Source organism: Echiichthys vipera, assembly GCF_963691815.1.
Source record: "Echiichthys vipera genome assembly, chromosome: 22".
Taxonomy (NCBI): domain Eukaryota; kingdom Metazoa; phylum Chordata; class Actinopteri; order Perciformes; family Trachinidae; genus Echiichthys; species Echiichthys vipera.
The window spans coordinates 7,192,030-7,218,763 of record NC_139847.1 but is presented as its reverse complement, the minus strand read 5'-3'; the positions used below and the strand labels follow the sequence as shown (position 1 = coordinate 7,218,763).

At 41.6% G+C, this 26,734-nt stretch overlaps 3 protein-coding genes across 3 annotated transcripts; 2 read left to right on the top strand and 1 right to left on the bottom strand.

Annotated features, from left to right (window-relative positions):
* The first annotated feature begins 1,966 nt into the window (after positions 1-1,966).
* On the top strand, positions 1,967-3,585 carry msmp1 (microseminoprotein, prostate associated 1). The gene is made up of 3 exons (XM_083937431.1): positions 1,967-2,081; positions 2,172-2,280; positions 3,097-3,585. The coding sequence occupies exons 1-3, from the start codon at positions 1,973-1,975 to the stop codon at positions 3,266-3,268; spliced, it is 390 nt and encodes a 129-aa protein (XP_083793557.1). The 5' UTR covers positions 1,967-1,972; the 3' UTR covers positions 3,269-3,585.
* Positions 3,586-3,699: 114 nt separating this feature from the next.
* Positions 3,700-9,024, bottom strand: rgp1 (GP1 homolog, RAB6A GEF complex partner 1). Its single transcript, XM_083937345.1, has 9 exons — positions 8,883-9,024; positions 8,565-8,680; positions 7,186-7,319; positions 6,965-7,048; positions 6,652-6,801; positions 6,261-6,407; positions 5,200-5,327; positions 4,945-5,122; positions 3,700-4,342 (listed from the first exon to the last, which is right to left on the bottom strand). Exons 2-9 carry the CDS (start codon positions 8,678-8,680, stop codon positions 4,119-4,121), a joined length of 1,161 nt encoding a protein of 386 aa, XP_083793471.1. The 5' UTR covers positions 8,883-9,024; the 3' UTR covers positions 3,700-4,118.
* A 2,115-nt stretch (positions 9,025-11,139) lies between these two features.
* On the top strand, positions 11,140-26,500 carry gba2 (glucosidase, beta (bile acid) 2). Its single transcript, XM_083937013.1, has 18 exons — positions 11,140-11,281; positions 11,429-12,133; positions 15,727-15,818; positions 16,033-16,148; positions 17,589-17,807; positions 18,845-19,084; positions 19,329-19,431; positions 19,873-20,026; positions 20,535-20,660; positions 20,811-20,995; positions 21,534-21,638; positions 21,746-21,853; positions 21,947-22,098; positions 22,240-22,346; positions 23,203-23,345; positions 23,448-23,563; positions 24,539-24,730; positions 25,683-26,500. The coding sequence occupies exons 2-18, from the start codon at positions 11,940-11,942 to the stop codon at positions 25,935-25,937; spliced, it is 2,607 nt and encodes an 868-aa protein (XP_083793139.1). The 5' UTR covers positions 11,140-11,281; positions 11,429-11,939; the 3' UTR covers positions 25,938-26,500.
* The last annotated feature ends 234 nt before the right edge of the window (positions 26,501-26,734 follow it).

Genomic DNA, 26,734 nt, shown 5'->3' with positions numbered 1-26,734 from the left:
CTGTACTTGTTTCTACTATTCTACTGTATTAACTGCCATAACATATAAGTCATATTCACATTACTGTAGATATTATCATAGTTACTGTCCCCAACCGGTGCAGACAGATGTCCGTCCATAGAGCTGGGTCTGTTCCACGTTCCTGCCTGTTAAAGGGAAGGTTTTCATCACCACTGTGTGCACAAGATGCTGGATTAATACTGTATATAATAAACTATAATTATTGTAATTTTTATTAAAGATAGTGCAACGTCATGCTGCTCTCGGGGGAATTGTTGGGTCTCTGTAAAATCCCAATCACCTGAGATCTCAAGTGAGAGTCCCACATTGACTCAGAAAAAGGAAAAAGGCCCAGCAGAGGTTTTACTTCCTGTGACAGCTGAAGAAGTTCAACCTGCCTCAGGAGATACTCATCATCTTTTACTCCTCCATCATCATCATCATCATCCTGTCTGTCCTGTGCACATCAGTGTCTGGTTCGGATCAGCCACCAAACAGGAACAGACTGCAACAGATAATCAGGTCTGCAGAAAAAATCATCAGGGCCGACCTGCCCTCCATTCAGGACCTGTACCAGTCCAGAGTGAAGAAACAGGCAGGACGGATCACTGCAGACCCCTCACACCTGCACACAAACGGTTTGAACCTCTTCCCTGTGGTGCGTCACAGAGCTCTGTATGCCAAGACCACCAGACACAAAAACAGGTTCTTCCCCCAGGCCGTCTCCCTGATCTCCCCATAATACCCCTGGCATTGCATACCCATTTGCACTAAACATGTATATGTATTTATATCGTTAATCTTGTCTTCTTTAGTAAATACTTTTAGTTTGTATTTTTCTGTGTTTTTTGTATTTTTGTGTACACAGAGGAGAGAAAAGTCCAATTCCTTGTGTTTACACATACATGGTGAATACAGCTGATTCTGATTCTGATTAATTTAGGCTACTTTGGGGTTTTTTTCACAGAGCTTTCAGCCACATCGCATGACCTTCATCAGTGGATGAAGATGGTGATGAGAGACACTTTGGAAAGCTCCGTAACGCCAAATCGGGCCAGGGGCATAAAGTGTGTGTGTTTGTTAATCAACATCTTCTGATAAACTTCTGTTCGAACTATGTAATAACTGTTTTTAAATTGCCTCACACCTTTTTCTCTCTGCAGTATTGCAGGTTTTTACTCATTTATCAATACCAATATACTCTACAGGCCTGATCATATCAATCCTGTGATATCAGATGAGCTCTGAACTCTATCGGAGCGATGAGCATCATTCTTCCAAATGAAATTCCCTCACTTAGTGTTTTGATGACGGTGGTGGAGCCAAAAACCTCCCATAGGTGTCAACCTGGGTTGAGATCTGGTGACTTCATCCAGCGACTCCTTGTACGAGAGCATCTGCAGATGTTTCTTCACTGATGTTTTCCTAAAGTTTGAAGGGTCGAACATGTGAATCTCTCTTAATCTCAGGACTATTTCAGTAGATGTGGTAATACTACGTGTTTCATATGTGCATTAGTCACATCTTCAGTTTCTGGACGGCAACCTGGCCGCAAAAAAAACCACATGAGGGGTTGAATGGTGATGAATCATGTTTGATAATTCCATCCCATCCCTCTTTTTCTCTCTTCCTCCTACTCTACTCTCTCTGCCCTCCACCTCACCTCTCTCCTACCCTTCCCTCTCTTAGTCACCACATGGATGTGTCATTGTTTCTATCTTTTTAGAGGTTCATGCCCGCTGAAGCGCAGCGAGGAGATCTCCGGAGTGCCAAAACAGCGCCAAGATCTTCACCCCCCTCCCCACTTCCACCCTCATTCCCCAACGGATGGCACCGCTGACACCTTCTGCAGCCAGGCCTGTGGTCCACATGACGCCGCTGACCACACCTCCATGCCGTGGTCGTAAAGGCCCCCAGGATGTATAAATAAGGGAGCGAAGTGAGAAGAGGAAACAGAAGCTGACCAGACCACATGAAGATGGAGATGGCCGGGGTCAACTGGGTGCTCGCAGCTGCAGGGTTTCTTCTGTGGAGCAGCGTCGGGTCTGCTGCACCCATGGAGTGCCACTTCAACTCTAGAGGTGAGGTATCTTATCTTCTACCGTATTAAACATGAAATAAACATCTTCATACTTTTTGATTTCATGTTTGGCTGCCATGTGTTGTTTCAGCACTGTGCGTGTTCGAGGGCAGGCACTACTCTCTAGGGGACACCTGGATGGACAACGCTTGCATGCAGTGCACCTGTCTGCACCCCGTCGGTGTCGGTTGCTGCGAGACGTGAGTACACAAACATCCTGTGTGGTTTGGTGTCCAAATTCCCTCAGATACTGTACTGCAGTGTGCAAGTATTCAGGCTAAATGTAGCAATACTCTGCATTAAAATGTTACCTAAGCTTACGCAGCTAAATGTAAAAATTGTCCTTTTATTTAAAGAATTTTATAATATATTTTGTCTTATTACTTATGATGTAAACAGCATTTTAATGTCGTTTACTTATGATGTAAACAGCATTTTAATGTCGTTTACTTATGATGTAAACAGCATTTTAATGTTGTTTACATCATAAGTTGAGACGTTTAATGACAATAATTATGTATGATTTTTTTATAATAGAATCTCAAACTATATATTTTATAAGCTGGTCATATGCTTCATATTATAACTTAACTAATAACCACAAAAAGATGCAAAATTACCAAAAAGCGATGCAAAACCACAACAAAAAGATGCAAATGACTAAAAATAAACTTAAGAATAAGTCAAATGAATGTAGTGGAGTAAAAAATACCATATTTCTCTCTGAAAAGTAGCATAAAATGAAGAGTTAGGCACAAGTACCTCAAAACTCTACTTCAGTTTAGTGCTTGAGTGAATGTATTTAGTTGCTTTCCACCACTTTAAGCGCTCAAGAACATTTTGTTTTTTTTATTCAGGCCCTTTTCTTTGAAAATGCTTTGAAAGATCAACACCATTACCTGCAACTTGTGGCAACACTTGTTGATTTTCCAACAGTTAAGAGTTTACAGTCCAAAGGAAAAATACTTTTTGAAGCTACAAGCCAGTCTTCTCTTTTTACCTTGATAACTGTGCAGGGTTCATCGGCCGGTTGATTTCCCCGCGTGGTGTGAGGTGCGCGTGGAGCAAGTGACCTGCAAAGTCACCCTGGTGCAGACGGCCGACCCCCGGCTGCCCTGCTCCCCCGGCGAGGACATCCAGGACCCCAGCCACGGATCACTTCAGCTGCAGCAACAACTCGAGGGGTAGAAACAGCTCAGAGCAGCGACTATCTGTTAAATCTGTTTGAATACAATACTCACTACAGTTAAATACCAGTACACTTTATACAGATACTGTACTAATATACAACTTCAAGCATCTGTACTTTTATCAAAGGAAGGAAATGTGAGTGAAATGAGTCTGTGAAAATATATTTAAGTAAAACTGTTCAATCTTTTCAGCATATATCACATATTCATGCATGTTACACAACAAGATGTTTGTCTGCTTCTTAATTAATCCAACAATGACTTCTTGTAAATATAAGCAAATATATACGTACATTAATATATATAACAACCTGTTTGTACCTGTCCTCTGCTGTAACTCATTTACCCTCCAAATAAAAACTTTGTTCACAAAGAAAAAATGTTTATAAATGACTTGTCTCACGCGTTATCTTTCAAATTTAAATCCCACTTTTAATTCATTTGTTTCGGAGTATTTACATCTCGATGCAGCCTTTACTCAAGCCGAAAGAAAATAAACTGTTAAAACTGTAAAAATACTTTTTTTTCCAAGTGTGCGAGTGAGTGAAGGAGTCAAAATGGAAATAAATACACAGAAAGGCACAGCGACCACGGAGGTAGCTGCACATCACAAGGTCCAAAAAGAAAGATATATATAAAGTTAAGAGGTGCCGTTATATGCATATGAAAAAGGCAAAACATAGGCTGCATAATATACATATGGAATCCATCACTGGCTCTGCATTTACAATGGAAACAACAAAAAAATGATGCTCCTTTGTTCCTGAAATGTGCTAACACTCGTCATCTGGAAAGAACACACGCAGACATACACACACTCACTCACACACTCCCACACTCACACACACTCAGATATTAATGCTGTTGATCCCTGTAAAGTGGGACATGTAAGACGCCAAGGCCGGGTTGGTGGGCAGGACTTTGATAGGCAGGTCCCAGCTGAAGGTATCCACGTCGACGTGCTCCGCCCCGGCCCAAACGGTGACCTCCGATTGGTTCTGCATAACCGTGGGCGGTTCCATAGGCTCCCGGGCGGTGACGAATTCAAAGTGAAGGCGCCACCTCAGCATCACTGTACGAGCAGAGTTCAAATTTAGGAATGAGGGATAAATGACAGCTGATTTGGGCCAACATAACATCTTAAATGTTGTGAATAAAATAGTCAAACCGAATGAAATCTCTCACAGCTTCAGAGGTTGAGTTCTTTTTTTGAGATAAGTTGCAAATGACTTTAGCGTTGAGGGAAAACACGACATTTGGACACATTTCTTTTTGAGGATTCTGAAAAGTTCTAAATCAGGAGTTTTCAGGGTTTGACACTGTGGGCCCACTTCAGACTACACTGATAAAGCTGCACTCTCCTAATTATTGGCTTGTACTTATTACTGGATTATTGTGATACTGAAGAAAACCTACAAGCTGGATGATTCTCAGGAGTTTTGGAGTTTCAAGAAGCATTTTCTTCCCCTTTCTAAGCAGATTTATAAACCTTTATTCACGATGAACATCAAAGATAATGATATCCTTGGGATGTGAGAGTCACATTTGATATAAAAATATTTGTATAGCTGTTTGCACACGTCTGGAGACAGTGTTAATAAAGTCATAATGCAAGCATGTGTAAAAAAAGAAGAAAAGTGCTGTCTGAAATATGACTTCAGCCTTGTGACTGACCTATGTCTGTGCTGAAACCCGGCGTGACGTTGAGGGGGATGGGGAGAGAGAAGTGGCTGGAGGCGGTGTGGAGGCAGGACTCCATGTGTCGTCCGTGTCCAGTCACACTGATGACCTGGCCGGGGCGCCGCTGGTACTGCTGCTGGATCTCCTCCTCACTCTGAAGGCTCACCGAATACTGGTAAATATAAACACAGGATATTAGAAATTTATACTTAAAAAAACAATGTGGAAAAACGAGAACGGCAAACACACCTGCAGGCAGGGAATGTCTCCCTCTGAGAAGTTGAACGTGCCGATGATGTCCTCCCCGAGTCTGTAAACGGTCTTGAAGATGCAGAACTTTGCCACTTTTCCGCGCATGTTGGTGATATTAAACATATCTGGACAACACAAAAGGAACACACGGGTCAAATGTGGACAAACAAAGAAACTGTGGATAATATGATAAAGAAAAGAAGATTAAAACTAGAATACCAGAATTATTTAGAGACTGAACTGTTGCTATTTCTGTCTGCCTAAATTTCGCTTACTTCGGTCGTCCTCTTTAGTTCATGTTCAGGGCCGGGTTATAAGTCAATTAATGATTTATCGTCTGTCACAATAATATAAAAATATTCCACTTAACCCTAGAACAATAACGCAGGGTGATGTTTACCCGTGCGACTGTTGTCATGTGATTTTTATTGTGTTGCCGCTGTCTGAGTCACGTGAGTCCTTCAGTAGCTTCAACCTGATCACTGACATTACCGAAGGTCGGCGTGTTTCACTGTATATTTTCAGCAGGTATGTGTTCGGGTGATTTTCACCCAACGTTAGTGATAGAGGGTAAAATATCTTGTCCATTGTAACTTAAGTGATGGAGCAAAACTGTGCTTTTCCATATTCCTTCACCAAACAAGGCTCACGTGTCTCAGGATCGGGTGAACCGAAGGACAAGTTTCAAGCTCCATTATTTTTGTTTTTATGACGCTTTTGTTAAAAATTCCCTAATTTTTCCACTCATTTTAGAGCCTTTTTATAGGGTCCCCCAATGAGACCCTTTGTCATTTTATTAATGTTGTATGGGGGAAATGTAAGAAGAGTATTTCAATTTACCATATAATATATTTTGCTGTAAAGTATTTTTTATCGAGTTTATCATATCAGGTAAAATCTACCCAATGTCAGTGATGGTGTTGCTAATTGTAACTTTAGCGGGAAAGGGTTAAAGACAATACAATAGCAATAATAATTGAAACCTAAAAAACAACTAGTGAGATAATACAGTGCTTGAAACTATGGCAAAGAGCAGCGAGACAGAGAATGGCACTCACGTGGGCAGCGTCTCGAGGTGGTGACCATCAGCATGTCCAGTGCCCTCTCCAAAGGCCGAGCATCCCTGCGGCTCGCTTCCTCCTCCTCCAGGAACGGGTTGGAGGGGGAAACCTCCTCGTCCTGGGGAAACGGAGGCTCTGGCATGCCTACAGGTCAGACAGGAAAATAACAACATTTGAGATTTCACTATCTATTATAAGTCAAATAACACAACTCTCATTTTTTCCAACTCCTTGAACTGTCTTTACTTCCACAGACAAAAGAGTACAGAAACGAGCCCCTTTTACTTACAAAAAACTGTTTCAAAGCACAAGCGTCACACCTCATTAGAACTGGAAGCTTTGCGGCGCAAAATGCAAGGAAATTAAAAGTAGTACACATTCATCTCACCTTGCAGAACCAGCACTCTGAAGGGAACTCTGAGCAGTTTGATTGGAGAGTTGACTCTCTGGCAGCCGATGGTCAGTTTGTAGACGTACTTCACCGCCTGACCACGGAAACTCGGAGGACCGTCTATGGGTACGATCTCACTGTAGGAATCTGAGAGAGTGTCAGTCCGTTTGTATCATACACACAAACAAACAGCATGGTTTTCATTTCTTACTTTAAAAGTAGAATTAATTTGCCTTAATTTTACGATGCTCCTCAATAAAGTAGATTTTATGTATTTTACACAAGTGAGTTTTGATGGATCTGAACATACAGGTTTTGCTCTCCCCGGGGTCCAGGCGTAGGTCACAGAATAATATCTTTGGTGGTGTGTCCAGCACACACTGACCCCGCTCTCCTGTAGAAGAAAGGCATATCGCACATGAAGCAACAGCACGGATAAAATCCGCAATCTTTTAAAGCTACGTATGAAAGATGTTGTTTTATAGTTAAAAACATAGCACACACTTCCTCCCATTTCCTCCCTCCACTAACCTCTGCTTGGAATAAGCACAGTGTTGCTCTCAGCCTGCACATCCTGTTTGTTGCCCTGGGCCGGCAGGGCCACTCTGCTCTCACTGGCATGAAACTGGCAGTGGATCTGTGCACTGGCCCACGCCAGCATCTCACTGGGACACAGCAAAGCACAAGGGTTACACAACAAGGGCCTTCACAGAGTGATTGGTTAAATGATTGATTTAAGTGTAAGGTATCACATGGTCCCAATCCATATGGGTTAAAAGACGCTACATACCAACCCAGATGATTGCATCAAAATAATGATTTTTCAACAATGTAAGATTTCAGAAGGTCCCATATACAAAGCAGAACTTTTATCTGGCCCAATGGACGCTGCACGTTACATTAACACACTTTTCTGTAATGCACACACTTCATACCACGAACAATAGCACATTTATTTTTACACATTTTTATTGTAAATTCCTATTTTATGTTTATAATTCTTGGTCTTCTTTTCTCTCACTATGTTTATTGTGACCGTTACAAAATTACCAAGGCATATTCTCATCAGCATCCTCAACAATACCAAGATTTCAGAAAACTCCCCCACATAATTCTGTTTTCTAGGAATAGAGAAGTTGGCGGTAGTCTGTCTTCTATTTAAAATATAGTTCATGTATGGTTCTGTGTAGTGCTCTTTGTGGATTTGGAAATACTTTCAAATCTTGGCTTATTCAAGACGGCCTCTCCACTTTTCATTTGAACTAGTTTTAATAGTTCATGTTTGGCAATATTTAAGATAAGAAAGAACTTTATTAATCGGAAGGAAATTCTTGTTCCCGATTGCTCCAAAATTGCAGTTAGATTTACAATAACAATATAAGATAATAGGGATCAACCGATATGGATTTTTAAGGGCCGATGCCAATTTCTTTTGCTTGCTTTGACTGACGATTTTCTTGAGCCGATATTTTGAGCCGATTCTACTTTTGCTACCTCAATTTACATCATAAAAATTACACAATGATGAAAATGTGTTAAAAAAAGGAATATTTATTGAACTTAAACTTAAAAAACTATCACGAACACAGCAGCCGCATCGACAGATACACGTAAAAAACGCAAATATCGGCCGGCTGATGTATCGGTCTATTACTATAAGATAGCAAAAGATCATCAAATAGGTGAAACAGAAAAATAAAGTGTGTTAGGAGTAAAGTGCAAATGACAACATGATGTAATAAGATATAATTCTCATGATGATGAACATAATATAGCCCATGGTAGTGAAATTTAAAGACATTGCACATGATGATGAACATTATAGTACACTACAAATGCAGGTGCAGCAGGTGGCGTCTGCAGGTCTATGTTCGTGTCCATGATGGGAGGTGAAAGGGGCTCAACTTTACCTGCTGGCAGAGGTGGACAGGTGGGACATGGGGTTGGTGAATGTTATGAGACACTCCATGAGCTCCCCGGCGAGAAACACGGGGCCTCGAGCCATGGAGGCCACCACCTCGATCATCTGTGGGGTTTAAACACCAACAACGCTGCTTTACCACATTACACATCAAACACTAGTGTGCAGAAGATACAATGCACTGGGATCTGAAGTAGTTTACTTTGTTATTCCTGTAAGATAGCCATGCAAGCTAGTCCGGCAGAAGGTAGCTTGTTTGGGCTTGCTAGCTAATAGCTGCTGTTTAAAGGGTCATATAGACACATACCTTGGTCTCTAATGTTTACTTCGACAGCACAGTTACGTTGTCTGGTCACAGAGAACACCTACATTTACTTCTCCAGTAAAACAATACAAAAGTTTACTGTCTTTCCCGAAGAACTAGACATCGCGTATCTGTTAGCGGCTACAGTAAACAAAATTGTCCCATCTCGGCTGCTGTACGACCAATCACTAACCGAGGAACACAAAAAATAGATTAAAATAACTAAATATCAGAAAAAATAACACATTTTCTTTAAGAATATGTTGATTTTAACGACCTAAAGTCATCTCAATTCCTATTTAGCAAATATCCAACGAAGAAAACGTCGGTGTTGACTCTCAGGGATGTTTTTTGTTCGGCCGTGTAGAAGACGAGCCGTGGCAAAGCTAAAGAGAGGTCGACTGTTGCTATGGAAACTTGTAGGGAGGCGTGAGCTCAATATCTGCGATTAAACTTTGTTTTGTGCGCTAACACTTCATTTTATACAGAGGTCGTCTTAAATAATCTTATATAAATATTATATTTACCAAAATGTGTCGATGCCTGATTATTGGAGGTACGATTAATACGTGGGGATTAATAGAGTCCCCCCTATTTTTACTCAGAATGGTACAGTCTCGGCAGCGGCGTTGCTGTCATGTAAACGTTTTAGCCCTGAGTACAGTTTGTCAGGCATACTGTACATTATATCAACTATATACATATAAATTAAATTAAATCAACAATTTTGTTATTGAATTTTGTGCAAATTCAAGTACAACAGTTGTAACGTGCATCAGCTTGTCTGCCTTAAAGTGAGAAACTAAAACCAAAAACCCAAACATGTATCCCACTATCCCTCCCAACAGTCACAATAACCAACTAAGTCATTAAAAAACATATAACATAAGTAGATAATGAAGGTACAATGAAACAAAATAGTAATAAAAATAAACTATTCTCCCCTACAAAGGCTTAGTGCAGTAACTACGAAATCACTAATAACAGGATTTCTGCACAATTTTGGGCCTGAAAGTCTGGAGGTTAAGATTGATTTGGATAAAAAGTATTGAATGGCAAACTAGTAAACTTTAATCCATCATCGGTGTGTCAAATATGAATTTGTTGGGACAGTAAACACACTCTAAAGTCATTTAAATGTTTGTAGGGCACTAAAGCTAATAGCTGAAATAATTAATTCAAGAAAAAGAGAAATAAAAAAAGAAGCGGGGGGGTCCTCCTAAAACAACAATTTACAGATAAATAAATGTAATATAAATCAGGTATATCATTTTAAAAGACACTTCTCCCTTCTCGGCGTATTCTTATCAAAATTACAAATTGACGTTCAATTAATATATATATAAATTTCCCATTCTGAAATAGCTTGGTAGAAGGAGTTGTATAAAGTCAGTTTGATATTCAACATTCATTTGATATTCAGAATAAAAAAATATTATGCATTTTAACCGTTTCACTGGATTATGTCAAACCACTTGTGCAACATAAAGACTAATATTCCTCATGTATCACAAGGCTTTTTTTTAAATAACATTCTTTATGATTGTTTGCTAAACTTAAATTTATTATGCTTCCTTGTCTTTTGACCTAGGGATGACAAACCACTTATCCATCCCTTATCGTAACATCAGGCTAGTTAAAAATATTATCTTGGCCCCAACGGCTACAATCACTATTTAGTCAGTTTGATATTAAACATTAATTTGATATTCAGAGTAAAAAACTATTATGCATTTAAACCATTTCACTGAATTATGTCAAATCACTTGTGCAACATAAAGACTAATATTCCTCATGTATCAAAAAAAAACATTAAAAACATCATAAAAAATTAATTATTCAAAAACAAGCCTCGTGATACATGAGGCACATTAGTCTTTATGTTGCACAAGTGGTTTGACATCTACAGGTCAAAAGATAAGGAAGCATAATCGATTTAGTTTTGTAAAAATTGATAAAAGTATATTATTCAAAAACAAACTTTGTGATATAATTAGTCTTTATGTTGCACAAGTGTTAGACACAATTTAATGAAATGGTTTAAATGCATGATAGTTCTTTATTCTGAATATCAAATGAATGTTGAAACCAAACTGACTCAACACTGATCAGAAAGCAGCGACGTGTGGGCGCGGAGATGACGTGTTTCCTGGGAGACTTCGCTGAGGGCAAACAGAAACAGAGTATCAGCGTCAGATGTGATGGATTTGCATATCATGGAGCTCCGCGTTAGCAGCAGCTACGGCAGAGTTTGACAGAGGTCGGTGAGAAGCAGCGGTGTGATGTCGCCGTGGCCCCGGTATTTAAAAAACAACAACTCTTCTTCTGTGGTGTTAAAAGCGACACCAAAGTTCGCCACTGCTGCACGGGGTTGGCTCAACGTTTCCCGATTAATCGTTCAGGTAATCGACTCTTTTGCAGCGGTTTTGCAGCTAATCGCCGGTCCCTGCTTGCTTGCTTGCTTGCCTCCTCGGCCCTCCTGCATGCACGCGAGGTAAAGGGGCTACTTTTTTACCCATTCTTGTTTAATCCTCTGATGTCATTGTTAGTGTCCCGGCTGAACCACTGAGATCTGCATCCTCCACACTTCCTGTCATCCATCCAGCCACAGCTGATGACAGCAGACACATCCGGACTCCATGCAGAGGAGGCAGAGAGGTCTCTCTTAAAAGAAAAACATAATCCAGAGAGTGATGGTGCTGCAGATAGTCCCATGAATTATAAACACACAGAGCTGTAAAGACTGAATTCTCTCTTGGATGAACCTATGATGGCACAGGGATCTTCTACTCACATGAGCAACTATTCCCCCGCAGGTATGCAGATGGTGTCAGTTGAGAACCGGTTTACGCCACAAGAATGACTTTTTGAAGCTCCCGTTCCTACACCACATGTAGCTACCTCCTCTGTGTTTTTGCTCCATGGTGAAGGCACGCTGAACTGACTGTTGAACAAAGGCGGTGACAACTCCCATGTTTGAAATCACAAGTGTTTTCCGGCTCCCATTCACATACACACACTTAAAGCTCTTCCCCCATCGCTGGGTATACTCCTGCTAAAATGACTACTGAGTGGGGTGAGAAATCCACAGCGGACCTCATGAGTAGGTATGTCTCCGAGGAAATGGGATATGGAGTGCCCAAGGAGGGTTGGCGTATCTGTCTGGCACATGAGTTCAAGGAGAAGAGAAAGCCCTTTCAAGCGAAAGATGTCTCGCTGTCCAACGTCCTGGAGCACGTCGGGCTTGGCATCAGGTGAGACACGCACCAAAACACCACACGTTTACATGCATTAGTCAGAACAGAGATGGATTACTATGTGGTTAGTTTTAGATTTCACTTATAAAGTAGCTTGCAGTCGAGGAACATTAAAGAAAAGTCCCGTCTCATTGACCCAGTGATAAATCAGCCCATGTCCACAGGTGCACACCCAGTTTTCTTTGATAGATGAAATCCTCCACCTCTGCCTTTGAAAAACCAACATCCATTCAACAATGGTGTCGTGCAGTACACACCCCAGAGATTGGTCCCTTTATTGACACAGTTGGTTTTCAGCGTACACCCCATATGACACAGCAACCTATCGTCTAACCAGAGGTATGAGGTCTATGAGGTGTTTGCCTACGGTGTCATATTCCTCACTCTACACCGGAGAGTTAATTTAGCTTATTGTCTTTGTCTGTTTTTCTCAAATAGCTGAAGAAAGAAGGGAGTTGTTGTTGTTTTTATCTCTGGTAACGGATTAGAGGAGCACATTTCTGCATCCAAAATGTCACCCAACAACTATAGGAGAAAAAAAGTATCATCCAGTACAGATCTCCACATCTGTTGATCTGGTGCTGTTTGTTTGGAACGACCCGCTGACATCCGAGATGCTAAGTAATACATTCTGCAGCTGTAGTGGATTGTCGGGCACACAGCCAGCACCACGCTGTCTCACTTATTTCAGCCCTGAGAGTGATCAGAGTGAGACTGGGCTGACACTCTTCATCTCAATCAACTTCTTGTTGATGATGAACAGAAAATACGTACTTTGATTGAATAACTCGAGCTTTAATCGCAGCTATCGCAGCTTCTACTTGTTCACAACGTTTCCCCATGAGACACCTGCAGTGCAGTGAAATACCACAGCTCGTTTGTGATATGACAACATGTTATTTCTGCAAAACAACACATTATCCCTGTATTACATGACACAGCGCTTCACTGAGATCCAACAGGTTCCCAGAAAACTACTCAAACGTTAATCCAACCACAAACTCACTTCACTTCTTCAATCTGTTGCAATGTTGCTGTAAAACAAACACGGCTCTCTCAGAAGAGCAAAATAAACCACAAAGCTTTATTTTCACCATTTCTCAGCCAAGGTGTGTCTCGGTTGGCTTGGTCGCCATGGCAACATTTGTCAATTATTGCACAGGCCACAACTGTGATGGTCTTTATGCAGTAACAGGAAGTTGTTTGGAGAATGTTACAAAACGGGGTTACTATTAGACCCAGGTAGAGCAACACCTTCATCTCTTCATCATCTGAGTGAGGATTCATATAATACAAAATAAATAAAATAATAAAAAAATAGTTACCGCTGTACAGGCAAACATGCTTTTGCGTTGCTGAGCGCCTCCATGTTTTTCAGGAGCGCCCCGAACGCCTCAGGTTGAAAAAAACTTGAACTCAGGGCAGAAAAGCTCCCAACTTTACAGCAAAACAACAGCTGATGAAGGATGATTTTATTATTCTTGCTACTAGGCAACCTTGGTGGTTGCCTAGTAGCAAGAATAATAAAAAGATGCAGCGGTTGCAGATGAATGAATGAATAAACTTGCAACACTCCTGCAACGCTCTTAAAAAAGGAAGTGCCGTGTGCCTTATGCTCTGCCTGGTCGGTCCCTTATACTGTACCTAAAACACAGTGCAACGATAAGTCCATGCACTGTTTTGTATTAAAGCTTTGAGGGGAAGGTAAGAGACATTTAAAACTTGTCTTCAGCCTACGCCACTCACCTAAACCTCATCAAGTGCCTCATCAGTGCACTAATGCCTCAACCTAAATCAGCTGAATGGTAAATGTGTTTGGATATCAGTTAGAGGAACTTGAAACTTTATGTGCTACACGCTCATTTAAGCTCTTCTCATGACTTTACTGTGGTGGGGAACAGGATAGGCAGCTTTTCGGCACACACACACTAGATTTAGGTTAGCATATTTGGCCAGTATTCAGAGCTGGATCAGGTTGGACTGTTTGCATTCCAGCTGAGCTGCAGAACAAGATCCTGACAATAATGCAACCTGCCACGGCTTCAAATAACTGGCTCTTACTGATCCTATTCATCTCCAGAGTGGAGCTGTGTTGGCGGACTATTGTTGTTTCCCTGGACTGAGCTTTTCCTGTGAAGTCATTGTTTGCAGTCAGTTCCCTGCATCGGGACACACGGCAATTTTGCATTCACACGGGATCTTCTTCACAACAAGCAGAAAACCCTTTTATTGCTGAAACGCTAGTTTAGTGTGTAAACGAGAAAAGTAAAGTACGTTTCTCTGTTTTGACTTTTAGATGCTGCAGACACCGTGGAGTTGATGAGGGATGTTAATATTAGGTTGCTATACCAGGGTTTCTTTCATCATAGGTCCGTCGCAGTATACAGAAATGGTTTGTGAAGCTGTCATCTCTAGTTCAGGGCTCCTAAACTCCTAAACGGGCCCAAATAAATCGGCCTCAGACCACCGATGGATGAACGCGTAAACAAGATCCCTGGTGTTGTTAATACTAGAGGCACCAGTGGTACAGTTGTAGCACCAAGTTCCATATTTTAGGCTTGTTGTGCATCTTAAAATGCAGATTTTTGAGTACCTAACAGAAAAACAAATGCGGTATATGCATGCAAGTACTGCCTAGTCATTACCAGTGGGACAGTGAACATTTCTATTGCATCTTAAATCTGATTCTCATTCTGCTGGGGCCCTCTAGAGACCTTTAAGTACCACTCAAAGTCCAGGAGCTAAAAGTGAAAATGATGCAGGCTAAATGTAGCGACTTGCGTTAGTATTACAGCCTGTTCTGTAAACTATTTACTGAAATACAACTCCTCAACTCGGCAGTGGTTTTCTACTTTGTCCGGCACATGAGCAGGAAGTGAGATCAGAGTTTAGAGCGTTAACAGATGAATGAACTGTGATCTTCAGAGCCTCGGGCTGTGGGAGCTGTTGTGAGACCTTTTGTAACGTAGCCTAATTAATATTTTACACCACAACCCCGGTGTGATGGCGAGAGCTGCACCTAGACATGCATGCATGCACACGTACTTGCACCGCTCACATCACTCAGATGAAGTAGAGCTGCCACTTTGACTTCATTCTCCTCATCTTACAAGTGCTTCCTTCATTCAGTTGCACAATTCCCTTTTCTGTCCGCCTGTGTGCCTGTGTGTGTGTTTGTGTGTGTTTTTGTGTGTGTGTGTGTGTGTGTGTGTGTGTGTGTGCACATAATCCCCTGTTGATTTCTGTTTGGTTTCGGTCTGCTAAAGGGTTTGAAACGTCTGTAGCTGCCTTTTTTTTAACAAGCAAGGAGAATAAGCATGCTAACCAATTGCCCATATGCTTGTGATTGTTCATTATAAACTGATAACTAAGAACATCCCTATTCATCAGCCTTTAACACATGACTGTAGTTAGGACGATGCTGCCTTCACACGCCATGGTTCCTTTTGTTTTAACTGACTCTGTGACTTAGTATTTGTTGATTTCTTTGCTTGTTTTCAGTCCTCTTCATTTGCTCTACACACCGGCATGCTTCCACGTATGATTGTAAGGTAACCGGTGTATGGTAAACTGTATATGTGTTCATCCAGGTATCTAAAATGGTGGTACAAGAAGACCCAGGTGGAAAAGAAAGCTCCGTTCATTGATATGTTTCGTGCCCAACCCTTACGTCAAATATATGGTGAGTTCAGGATCGGAGTGTAAAAGTTTTATGCCAAAGGCTGAATTTGAGAAGTGGTCCAACATCTGCTGTTTTATCAAGACGTCTCAGTGCAATTGCGATCAATAATTCTATGTAATCCTGCACCAAAACCTATTTTGACCCTTTGAATTTAACCAGTTAAGGTCTTTGAAAAGTGAATGAATGCAAGTTGACACCATACTCTAAATTGCAGGTGCTCCACTTGGCGGTATTGGAGGAGGTACCATCACGAGAGGTTGGAGGGGGGAATTCTGCAGATGGCAACTTAACCCTGGGATGTACCACTACAAAACTGTCACAGCAAACCAGGTATACAGGCTCTCTAATAGGCAGAGGTGCATGTGAAAACATACTACATCATAACGAATGAGGCAAGGAAATGTATCTCGCTTTATTTATTTTGATCCCTGACAAAGTCTAACTAATTCTCCTGCATCCTGTTATTTATTTATATGTAATTTTTTTAAAAAAGGGAATAAATGTTTGATGCTCTGTACCAGATTTTAGCATTAAGCGAATTTGCATCTGTATCCCCTTGACAGGTCAATACAAAGAGACAGAATAACAATAAGCAGTAGGCTAGTAACAGTGGGTCAAAGTGTAACTCCGGCAAAATTGGACCCCACTGTCTTTTTCGGCTTGAATAAACATCTAATAAGCCATCAAGACAAGCTTTTGGGGTGATCACCTATTGACAGAGATTCCTGGAGAGTCGCTAACAGCCAGACATTGCTAACACTGATTAGCTCTGGGCGGAGCGCTGAACCATCCAAAACGGCTTTTTTTAACCACTTTAATTGCTCAAAATAACCTAACCAAACCTCTGCAGTAGTACACATAAGAAACCCACGTGAAACAAAGCATCAACAACGTAGCAGGCGAACCCCAGAGTTTATTAAAAAGACTGTTTTACAATGCTACAAGCCTTCGCAGCCGGCTCTGTTCATATCGACAGGCAGATCAAACAAGTCGATTACCGAGTTCAGTTCGATTGACGTTCAATAGAAAGTAGACAGAAGTAATCGATTGGACTTACACTTAAAGTCAAGGTTTCTAAGTAGTCACGTCTCTATAGACTATGGGTGTCAAACTGATCCAGTAAAGGGCCGTGTGGCTGCAGGTTTTCATTCCAACCAATCAAAAACCACCTGAAAAATCACCTGAACTGTCTTCACACAGTTGATTTGTTGGACCGGGTGTGTTTTTGATTGGTTGGAATGAAAACCTGCAGCCACACGACCCTTTACTGGATCAGTTTGACACCCATGCTCTAGACTATGGAGCTGTTCAGGTGTTTTTCCCCCCAGTTATTCTCTAAATCCATAGGAACAGCCTCTTTTCAAGTACCAGCCAAACGCTGAAGGCGTGATTTAAAACCGTTCCATTTAATCAACACTAATGGAGCTATTTTCCTAATCATCTGAGTAACCAATCTGCCAAATGCAGACAATTAAATGTCACATTTAGATATTCCCAGTGCGGCCACTGTGCAATTTAATGCTAGGACAATTTTAAGTTACTTCAAACACTCGTACTAATCCAGGCCTTGGTGTAGAGGAGGCAGCTGAAAGCCTGAGTAGACTATGATGCAATGCAGGACGTGTTTTGAGGAAATGGTATGACTCTTTTTGTCCCTGGAAGAAACATTATGGGAAATTGCAGTCAAAAACCTTGTGGTGGTGACTAATGTCTCATCAAACCTACATTTAAACACAATCACTGTGTTCTCAACCTTTTTCTTTGTCTTAGTTCACAGTGTGTTTACGACGAGGGGGGCAAACAGTTTACCAGCAGGTGCTATCCGTAGAGCGTCCGCCCACACTACAAGGCTGGAACTGGGGCTACTGCGGAGAATACGCCTTCTATCACGCCTTGTACCCCCGCGCCTGGACCGTCTACCACCTGCCGGGACAGAATGTCACCTTAACCTGCAGACAGGTTTCCCCGGTCATCCCCCACGACTACCAGGTAACAGAGGATCTATCTCTCTCTCTCTCTCTCCCTCTCTCTCTCCTCTCTCTCTCTCTCTCTCTCTCTCTCTCTCTCTCTCTCTCTCTCTCTCTCTCTCTCTCTCTCTCTCTCTCTCTCTCTCTCTCTCTCTCTCTCTCTCTCTCTCTCTCTCTCTCTCTCTCTCTCTCTCTCTCTCTCTCTCTCTCTCTCTCTCTCTCTCTCTCTCTCTCTCTCTCTCTCTCTCTCTCTCTCTCTCTCTCTCTCTCTCTCTGAGGAGCTGCCAATCTCGGCTTATCCCAGGTTTCACAGTAAAACAGGACAGACTACTGATATTATCTGATAGCAGGTATATCGTATAAGTGCATGTGTTGGCTGAAAAGTATCAAGAAATTGCTTTGGTATGGAAATGCAAACTACATTTGAGGTAATTACATCATTAGTCCATCTAAGTGCACCGGCGGGGGATTTTAACTGTAAAATGTTCAGTATCTTGGTCACAATACTTTGTGAAAAATTATTTTTTAAAGGGAAATGTAACAAGATCTTTTTTTTATGTTTAAGAGAAGTAAATATTGGTTATATATTGTTATCAGTATTGGCTTAAACAAATCCAGTATTTGTCAGGCTATGATAGGAAGTCGCTGAAAAACACACAAGCTTGTACAGGAACCCCCGGACCATGATTGATGTCTCACCTACTCTACATAACTAGTTATGTAGAGTAGGTAGTTTAAGCCAAATATGTCCCAATTACAGACCACTGCAAACCCATGAATACAGAGAGCATCCACACAAAGACAAAAAAGTCAGGATCTATGTTATATTTTTATCATTTAAGACTTTTTCCTTCTTTGTGGATCATTATGCTCATGCTGAAATATCCACAACTACAGAAAAATAAATTCAATTTGATTTCATTCCAACAAGCTGCTCAAATACATGCTTTTAACTTTTTAAAAGTAGAAACTAAAGTAAAAACAGTGTGTGTGTAACGGTGTATGTTGACATGCTCCTTCTATAAAAGTTATTCCACCGTGTTTATCTCTGTTTTTCAGGACTCTAGTCTCCCTGTGGCAGTGTTTGTGTGGGACATAGAGAACAAGAATGACTACGCTCTGGATGTCTCCATCATGTTCACGATGGTCAACGGCTCGGGACACAAGGACGATAAGAGCGGGGGACACTGGAATGAACCATTCCACCTGGAGAAGGAGGGGGAGGCGGTGTCTGGGGTCTTGCTACATCACTGCTCTGCAGTGAACCCTTACACTCTGTGCATCGCAGCCCGAGAACAGGTTTGATTTACAAACTTATGATTTTTAACAAACCTTTACGTTTTTTGAGTAGGTTGTACCGTTGGTAGCTGCACGAGAAATTCCCAGGGAATAAAGTGATTTGCAACAATAGTCTCAGTTATCTGGAAGTGGATTTATAATAACCAGCTGGTTGGGAAATCTGTGGTGTTAGTGAGCATTAGGTGTGTGTGTGTTTGTGTGTGTGTGTTTTTGTTTGTATTCATTCATTCATTCATTTTAACAGCCGGACAGGGAGGTCAGTCACCAGACAGCGTTCAGTCCAAAGGGAACCTGCAGCGGCCTGTGGAGTGACCTCATCACAGACGGACGGCTGGACTCTCCTACAGGTCGGTGTTTAAAAATAAAGTACAGAGGGATGAGTGGGATTCATTACTGAACAGATGTCTGAAGTTGTTGTTTCCTCAACGTGAATCAGAAATGTGAAACAGATGTTGAAAGAAGAAGTACATTGAAGGAAACTGATTCACAGTAAAACACCCAAAATAGCAAACACATACATTTAGCATTAAACATTGTGAGCAGATTCTTCTCAAAACCATAATGCAGTTTTCAGACGCTAACAAGTTTTGTCAGTTGACCCATTTAAGTGAATAAAGACAAAGGCTGCAAGAGCTAAACCACTTCACACTTTTAAAGACAAAGTAAGACGTTGTTGGTGTTGTTTTTGCAGCGTTATCCAGTGTGATATATCATTTTGAGCTTAATAGAGAAGCCACAAGTGACCTCCTGTGTTATCCTCCCCTTTGCTCTCTAACTCACCTCTGCAGGGTCCAGTCCGCCGACGCCTAAGGGAGAGAAGGTGGCCGCAGCGTTGGCTGTAGGCTGCTCTGTGCCGGCTCAGAGCCATAACAGCCTGGAGTTCTGCTTGACCTGGGACATGCCAACAATCACCTTCGGCTCTAGGGAGAGGGAACACATCAGGTTCATCAAACACACAGGAAACACAAACACAGTGTGTTCATTTGCAGGAACAAGCTGTAGTTTCTCACAGCTACAGCTATCTTTCTCCCTGTTTTCCTATTACATCTGTTAATTTTAACTTAAAGCAGACCACATTAGTGTTCTTTGTTATCTTCCTTTGCTGTGGTTGTTTGGTTCAGCTCACTTTTGGACCTGGGGACACTGCCGCGCCCAAAAACACATCTATTGGCCGTCCATGCCCACTTCTTTTTATTACCCTAGTGTTTATTACCTTTGTGCATTCATCACAAATAGCAGCCCAGTTTCCATGAATAATGTATTGTGACAAAACAACAGGCCTTCCTAATTGCAAAAAAACAAACTTGTGACAGTGACGAACCAAACAAATATTCTTTCATTGTCCATTCCTATTTTAAAGCCTCAGGCCCAACTGACGCTGTCGCTTGCTTTCGCTGTCGCTTGCTTTTGTATTTGCATTTGTCAATGAACGTTGCGTGTCTGTTTGCAGGAGATACACTCGTTACTTTGGGACCAAAGGGGATGCGTCCCCGTCGCTCAGTCACTACGGCCTAACACACTACAGACAGTGGGAGAAGAGCATTGAGGAGTGGCAAAGGCCCATACTGCAGGACAGGTAGATCACCCTGAAAGCTCCATAGGTTAAACACAACTAAACACTAGTTTATCTCAAACAACGATGATAGATTTCACTGGCCTTATTTAATAGTTTCCCATCTATGAACGCTCATAACTGTTTATCCTCTCACGTCGGCTTGTGTTGCAGTTCTCTCCCCTCCTGGTATAAGTCAGCCCTGTTTAACGAGTTGTACTTCGTGGTGGATGGAGGGACGGTGTGGACAGAGCTACCAGAAGACGCTGATGTCAGTGGTGGCATGCGCAGCGAGGACGGGGGCCTGCCAGCTCAGCCCGCCGTCATCAAGGAGTTTGGCCGTTTTGCCTACCTAGAAGGTAAGTGTCAAGGAAACAGTTAGTCTGAAGGACTAGACACAGCAGGTTAGAGCTTATATTAGCTGATCAAAAGAAAATGAATTAGCAACTATCTTGATAACTGAACATTAACTGGTTCCAACTTCTTCTATGTGAGGAGTTTCTCTCTTTTTTATTAATCGTAAACTGAATATGTTTTGGTTTTGGACTAAAATCAAGAGATTATCTTCAGGGAGACCCCGCCAGCGCTGACCTCGACTCTAGTGATACCCGTTGTTTAGCTTGAGCTCGGTTAAGGCTGTTGTTGAATGGATCCTTAAAATAATAGTGCAGGTGTCCCTGGACTGGAACGGTGTGACTGTGGTGTGGTCTGAATGGCGTCTGCTACAGCAAGCGTTGTGTTCACTTCCTTCTGCCAGTCACAGGCACCGTGTAACCACACCTCCACCCTCTCAACAGGAAAACAGCCCACATGTCAGTGTAGAAAACACAGGGGACATAACTCCTAAGACTTAAATATGTGTTTTACGACCATTACTAAGCTACTGTTGTTTCCCAGGTCAGGAGTACAGAATGTACAACACATACGATGTGCACTTCTACGCCTCCTTTGCACTCATCATGCTGTGGCCCAAACTTGCCTTGAGTTTGCAATATGATATTGGTGAGTGAAGCTCTGTTATCTTAAGTGTTTTTATCAATCATCTAAGTATTTGTATTTGATATAGTGCAATACCAGGCCAAGGTTTTACAGCATTAATCTCTTCTCAGCTGGCAGCGTGATTCAGCAGGATCCAACAGAGAGGCTCCATCTGATGAGTGGGCGGTATTCTCCTGTCAAGGCCAAAAATGTGGTCCCTCACGACGTAGGAGACCCAGGTAGGAGAAAGACAATCTCGTTAACTGAAACGTGTGACTGCCTAATAGGTTGTTCATCAAATACTGAGACTTAAAACATAATTCTGTCCCTAGATGACGAGCCGTGGCAGAGGGTTAATGCCTACCTCATCCATGACACCGCAGACTGGAAGGACCTGAACCTGAAGTTTGTCCTGCAGGTCTACAGGGACTTTCATCTCACCCAGGACAGTCAGTACCTGCGGGACATGTGGCCCATCTGCCAGGTATAATAACTGACTGATAATAATTGTAATGCATTTGAGTATTGTATCCCATCTTTAGTACACAGTTCACACAAAACATGGATATACTGGATTACATGTTGGTGTTACTACTCAGCTTTCTTATTCTGGTTGGTCTGCCAGGCGGTGATGGAGTCAGAGATGAAGTTCGATCTGGATGGCGACGGCCTGATAGAGAACTCTGGATATGCTGACCAGACCTATGACGGCTGGACGGTGACTGGACCAAGGTGAGGACAAAAAAAACATGGTAGCCCGGAAATAAACACTATAAATAAAGATTAGGATTACAGTAATATGCAATTATATATCCCTTATTCTGAGCATGCATGACTCCCTTGGGTTGTTTTGTGTGTAAAACTAAAAATATTCTAATTCTATTAACAAATTAGGAACCTAATAGAAGCGCTTTTCTAGTCTTCTGACTACTCAAGGCTCTTGCACACTACTTGTCACATTCACCCATTCGCACAGACATTCACACAGATGGCAGTGGACATCTTCATACCGTCTAATGTAACCATTCACACCACATTTACACACCCATGCACAGCACGGGGAGCAATTTGGGGTCCAGTGTCTTGCCCAAGGACACTTCGACATGTGGACCGGGGGAGCTGGGGATTGAACTGCCAATCTCTCGAATGGAGGACGACTCACTCTAACACTAAGCCACAGCCACCCTTAGCAACAATCCTGTCATGTTTTTCTAATTTATGTTGTCCGTATAATATTTGTTGTTTGTATATCTGGAGTTTTGTTATGAAAATGATTCCCCCCCCCGAGATTATTAAAGTATTTCTGATTAATACGTAGCTCTGCTCTGTGAGCCCTTTATTAAATCTAAAACAGGTAACTTTAATTAACTGAGCACTCGTCAAAGAAACTACTGTTAGATAATTGGGGGAAGGGAAAGAGGTGAGGACGTGGAAAAATCCTGGCTTTTGATGTGAGAGACAAGTTAGAGGTCAGAGGCCGTAGCAAAAACCAAAGAAACGGTCACTTCCTGTTTATAAGTTGTGAAAGAAGTCACATCAGTTAACCTGTTTTCTCTTCTGTGTCATTGTGTGCATTTGTATTTTCCAGTGCGTACTGTGGTGGGCTGTGGTTGGCGTCCCTGTGCGTGATGTGTAAAATGGCCAGACTGGTGAACAACGAGGAGACACACCAACGTTACAGAGACATCTTGGACAGGGGCAGCGCTGCTTTTGACAAACTGCTGTGGAACGGTACGTCGTTTATGGTTGACCGTGTTTCAAATGGATTTAGGGTTCACGCAGTTATGCATTGATATGTGAACTGCCTTTGCTTTATTTTACTTTCTTGTTTAGGCAAGTACTACAACTATGACAGCAGTGGGAGAGACCTTTCTAACAGCGTCATGTCTGACCAGTGTGCTGGCCACTGGTTCCTGAGAGCGTCCGGGCTGGGAGAGGGAGACTACCAGGCAAGTTCAAACACAATGTGTGTCGGAGTTTTGAGGTTGTGAGCAAACTATGTTGCATCTAGAATACACAGGCGGACGTTGGAACTTGTTTTCACTTGTAGGACTTTATTTTTTATTTCTGTACCTAAGACAAACCAGTATGTGTCCTTCTCTAAAGCCTTGCTGATGAAACTACTAGCATTAGCTTATAGTTTCTCACCAACACTACATGCTGCTGCGTGTAACCCACAGTTTAAAAAGGTTACAAGGCAATGATTTTAAAAAGGTACAGGGATGAGGGGAGGCTTTAAAAAAACAAACACACACAAAAAATTGCTTTGCGTATAAATATGGCCTATATATGTATATTTACGGTTATATACATGTGTTTCTATGGATGTTTATTCGAGGCTTTAAATTATATTACTTTATATATATTACATTTTTTAAATACTGTGTTATTAACACAATTGTATAAGGTTTATTATTGTATAATTAGATTAACAAATAGTACATATAGAAGATTCATTATCTATAGATTAGAGCAATTACTGAGTTGTGAATAAAGGGTTTGATTAAATAAGTGAAAACTTCTTCCTACTCCTTTTCAGGCATAATTAATTGTATATACTGTATGTTGTTACATGTTTTTTTCTTATTTGTGAACTCATTTGGTTTTGAGTAGTTCTGTATAGTTTTTTCTTGACATGTTTGAAATAAATTCATAAGATTCAATTCAAACTCTGCTACTCACTACGAAATATGGCCCTAATTTGTTTTTTTCATTTGAATTGTATTTAAAGTAAAAGAAAAGCTATTGTTTTAAAAAGTTGATTTTTAATTCAGTAAATGCTCAATGTTTCTAAAGTCAATGAGTAATCGTGTTAAATAATTTCCGCCTCTCTCTGAGAACGAGCTGAAAATGACACAAACCTCAACGAAGCAACGTTTTCAGATCAGGACATGGTCTCAGCACCATTTCTTGTCTCTGTGCAGGCGTTTCCACAAGAAAAAATCCAGAGTGCACTAAAATCTGTCTTTGACTTGAACGTGATGAGCTTCGCTGGAGGCCAGATGGGGGCAGTTAACGGCATGCGTCCTGAAGGAGTGCCTGACCGCTCCAGTGTCCAGTCGGATGAGGTCTGGATCGGAGTAGTGTATGGACTGGCAGCCACTATGATCCACGAGGTAAGTGTTTCTACTCTCTACTCAAGATATGAAGAAGTGTTGTTGTGTTGACTGTACTGTATGCCATTAGAGTGTAATTCTGGTGCAAAATCATCCCTTGGCCTTTTTCGGCACTTGCATACATCAAATAAACCATCGAGACAGTTTTTTCCGTGAATGAATTAGTCACAAAAAATCCAGTAGAGTCGCTAGCAGCCAGATGTGGCTAACACTGATTAGCTCAGGGCAGTACGGTGAAGGCATTAAAACGTCTTTTTTAACCACTAATGCTGCTGAAAATAACAGCAAACCTCTGCAGCAGCATGAGAAGAGTCCCTACACATAAAACAAAGCACCAACAACGTAGTTAGTGAACACAGAGTTTATTAAAAGAGTGTTTTAAAGACTTACCTACTGGCCCCTGTACCAGCTCCTCTCATAGTAAAGTCCATTCAAGTGGATTACCAAAGTCAATCCAAAAGGAAGGAGCCCATTGGTGCTTTGTTTTATGTGTAGGGACTCTTCCCATGCTACTGCAGAGGTTTGTTGTTATTTTCAGCAGCATTATTGGAATTAGCTGAATTACACTTTAAACACCTAATTTAAGGGGGTGAAAGGCTCCTTTGCCATTCTGTTTAGTCTATTTAAGTACAGATGATAGATAGTTCTTGTGCATTTCTTGTTTATGAATTTGCATCTGTACTCCCAATACGGCAAATTAGACACTTCAAACTTTTTTTATTCTACAATACACATCATTAATGTCTGCATCGTACTGCCCTGAGCTAATCAGTGCTAGCCACGTCCGGCTGTTATTGACTCTCTGGGATTTCTTTGGTAATAATTCATACACGAAAAGAACTGTCTTGATGGCTTATTTGATGTATGTTAGGGCTGAGAAATACCATGGAATGATTTTGTGCTGGAATTACAATTAAAGTGAAATATTGCCTGGTCTTTTTCTTTTTCTCAGGGTATGCAGGAGGAGGGTATGCGCACGGCGGAGGGTTGTTACCGAACCGTGTGGGAGAGGCTGGGCATGGCCTTCCAGACTCCTGAAGCCTACTGTGAGAAGGGCATCTACCGCTCTCTGGCGTACATGAGGCCTCTGAGCGTCTGGGCCATGCAGCTGGCCCTGAACACTTCACAGAAGGATCAGAACGCATCGGCTCAAACTGGAGCCACAGACGGGGAGCAGGGACAGGAGTTAAAAGAGAACCAGAGCTAGGACCTGAGCCGTTAGGGCCGCTACAGCGTGTTCAAAATGAATAAAAAAAATGACCTCCAAACAGCCACCACCCTCACCTGCACACCCACCCTGCAGGGCTCTGTTTGACCGATTTACATACATTTAATTTAACACAATAGTTTTGTTTCAAATGTTTAAGGGGCAAGAACTTTGACGGTTTACTCTCGACCGCGTTGGTAGCTGCTGTAGATCATGACATTGATATTAGGTGAGAGTTCAACATTTTTTTTTTACAGTCATGCAGTGAGAAGGGCATCTAATGTCAAAATCATAGCCATTGTGTATCGCTAATTAAAAATTGACCTCATGTTTCAGCAACATATTGTCTATTTGCATGCATGTACACTCACACACCCACACACATGCAAACACTACATTTCATTTGTCAATTTCGTGATTTCCTCCACTCAAATATGAATGCTGTACCAAGTGATGTAACACCGGTACGCCCTGAGTAGTGTTGGAAATGAAATTGTTTTTGTTTTTTTAAATAGCATTTGGTGCCTTGTTGCATGTTGGCCATATCTACGGTATATTAATGTAGCGGCAACATTTACTGTGTTTTATAAAATCCAATACTCATGACAATCATGCTGAATAAATAACTGAATAAGATCCAACAGCAGGTTCATTGTGTTGTCAATTAAATGTGTGTTTTTAAAGCATGTCATTAGTTAGGATACGGCTCTGCCAACTTTTTTTCCGAGGTTGTCTTAAAATAAATGGTCATCACAATACACTAAACTTTTTTGACAAGAATCAGAAATAGGCTGATT

What these genes read in the sequence shown, in the direction of transcription:
- msmp1 (XM_083937431.1), top strand. Translation starts at nt 1,973, where the DNA reads ATGAAGATGGAGATGGCCGGGGTCAACTGGGTGCTCGCAGCTGCAGGG. An exon ending in GTGCCACTTCAACTCTAGAG is followed by an intron (nt 2,082 to 2,171) that starts GTGAGGTATCTT and finishes GTGTTGTTTCAG; the next exon opens with CACTGTGCGTGTTCGAGGGC. An exon ending in GGTGTCGGTTGCTGCGAGAC is followed by an intron (nt 2,281 to 3,096) that starts GTGAGTACACAA and finishes ATAACTGTGCAG; the next exon opens with GGTTCATCGGCCGGTTGATT.
- gba2 (XM_083937013.1), top strand. Translation starts at nt 11,940, where the DNA reads ATGACTACTGAGTGGGGTGAGAAATCCACAGCGGACCTCATGAGTAGG. An exon ending in TGGGAGAGGGAGACTACCAG is followed by an intron (nt 23,564 to 24,538) that starts GCAAGTTCAAAC and finishes GTCTCTGTGCAG; the next exon opens with GCGTTTCCACAAGAAAAAAT. An exon ending in CAGCCACTATGATCCACGAG is followed by an intron (nt 24,731 to 25,682) that starts GTAAGTGTTTCT and finishes TCTTTTTCTCAG; the next exon opens with GGTATGCAGGAGGAGGGTAT.
- rgp1 (XM_083937345.1), bottom strand. Translation starts at nt 8,680, where the DNA reads ATGATCGAGGTGGTGGCCTCCATGGCTCGAGGCCCCGTGTTTCTCGCC. An exon ending in CCCCGGGGAGAGCAAAACCT is followed by an intron (nt 6,802 to 6,964) that starts GTATGTTCAGAT and finishes ACACTCTCTCAG; the next exon opens with ATTCCTACAGTGAGATCGTA. An exon ending in CAGAGTGCTGGTTCTGCAAG is followed by an intron (nt 6,408 to 6,651) that starts GTGAGATGAATG and finishes TCTGACCTGTAG; the next exon opens with GCATGCCAGAGCCTCCGTTT.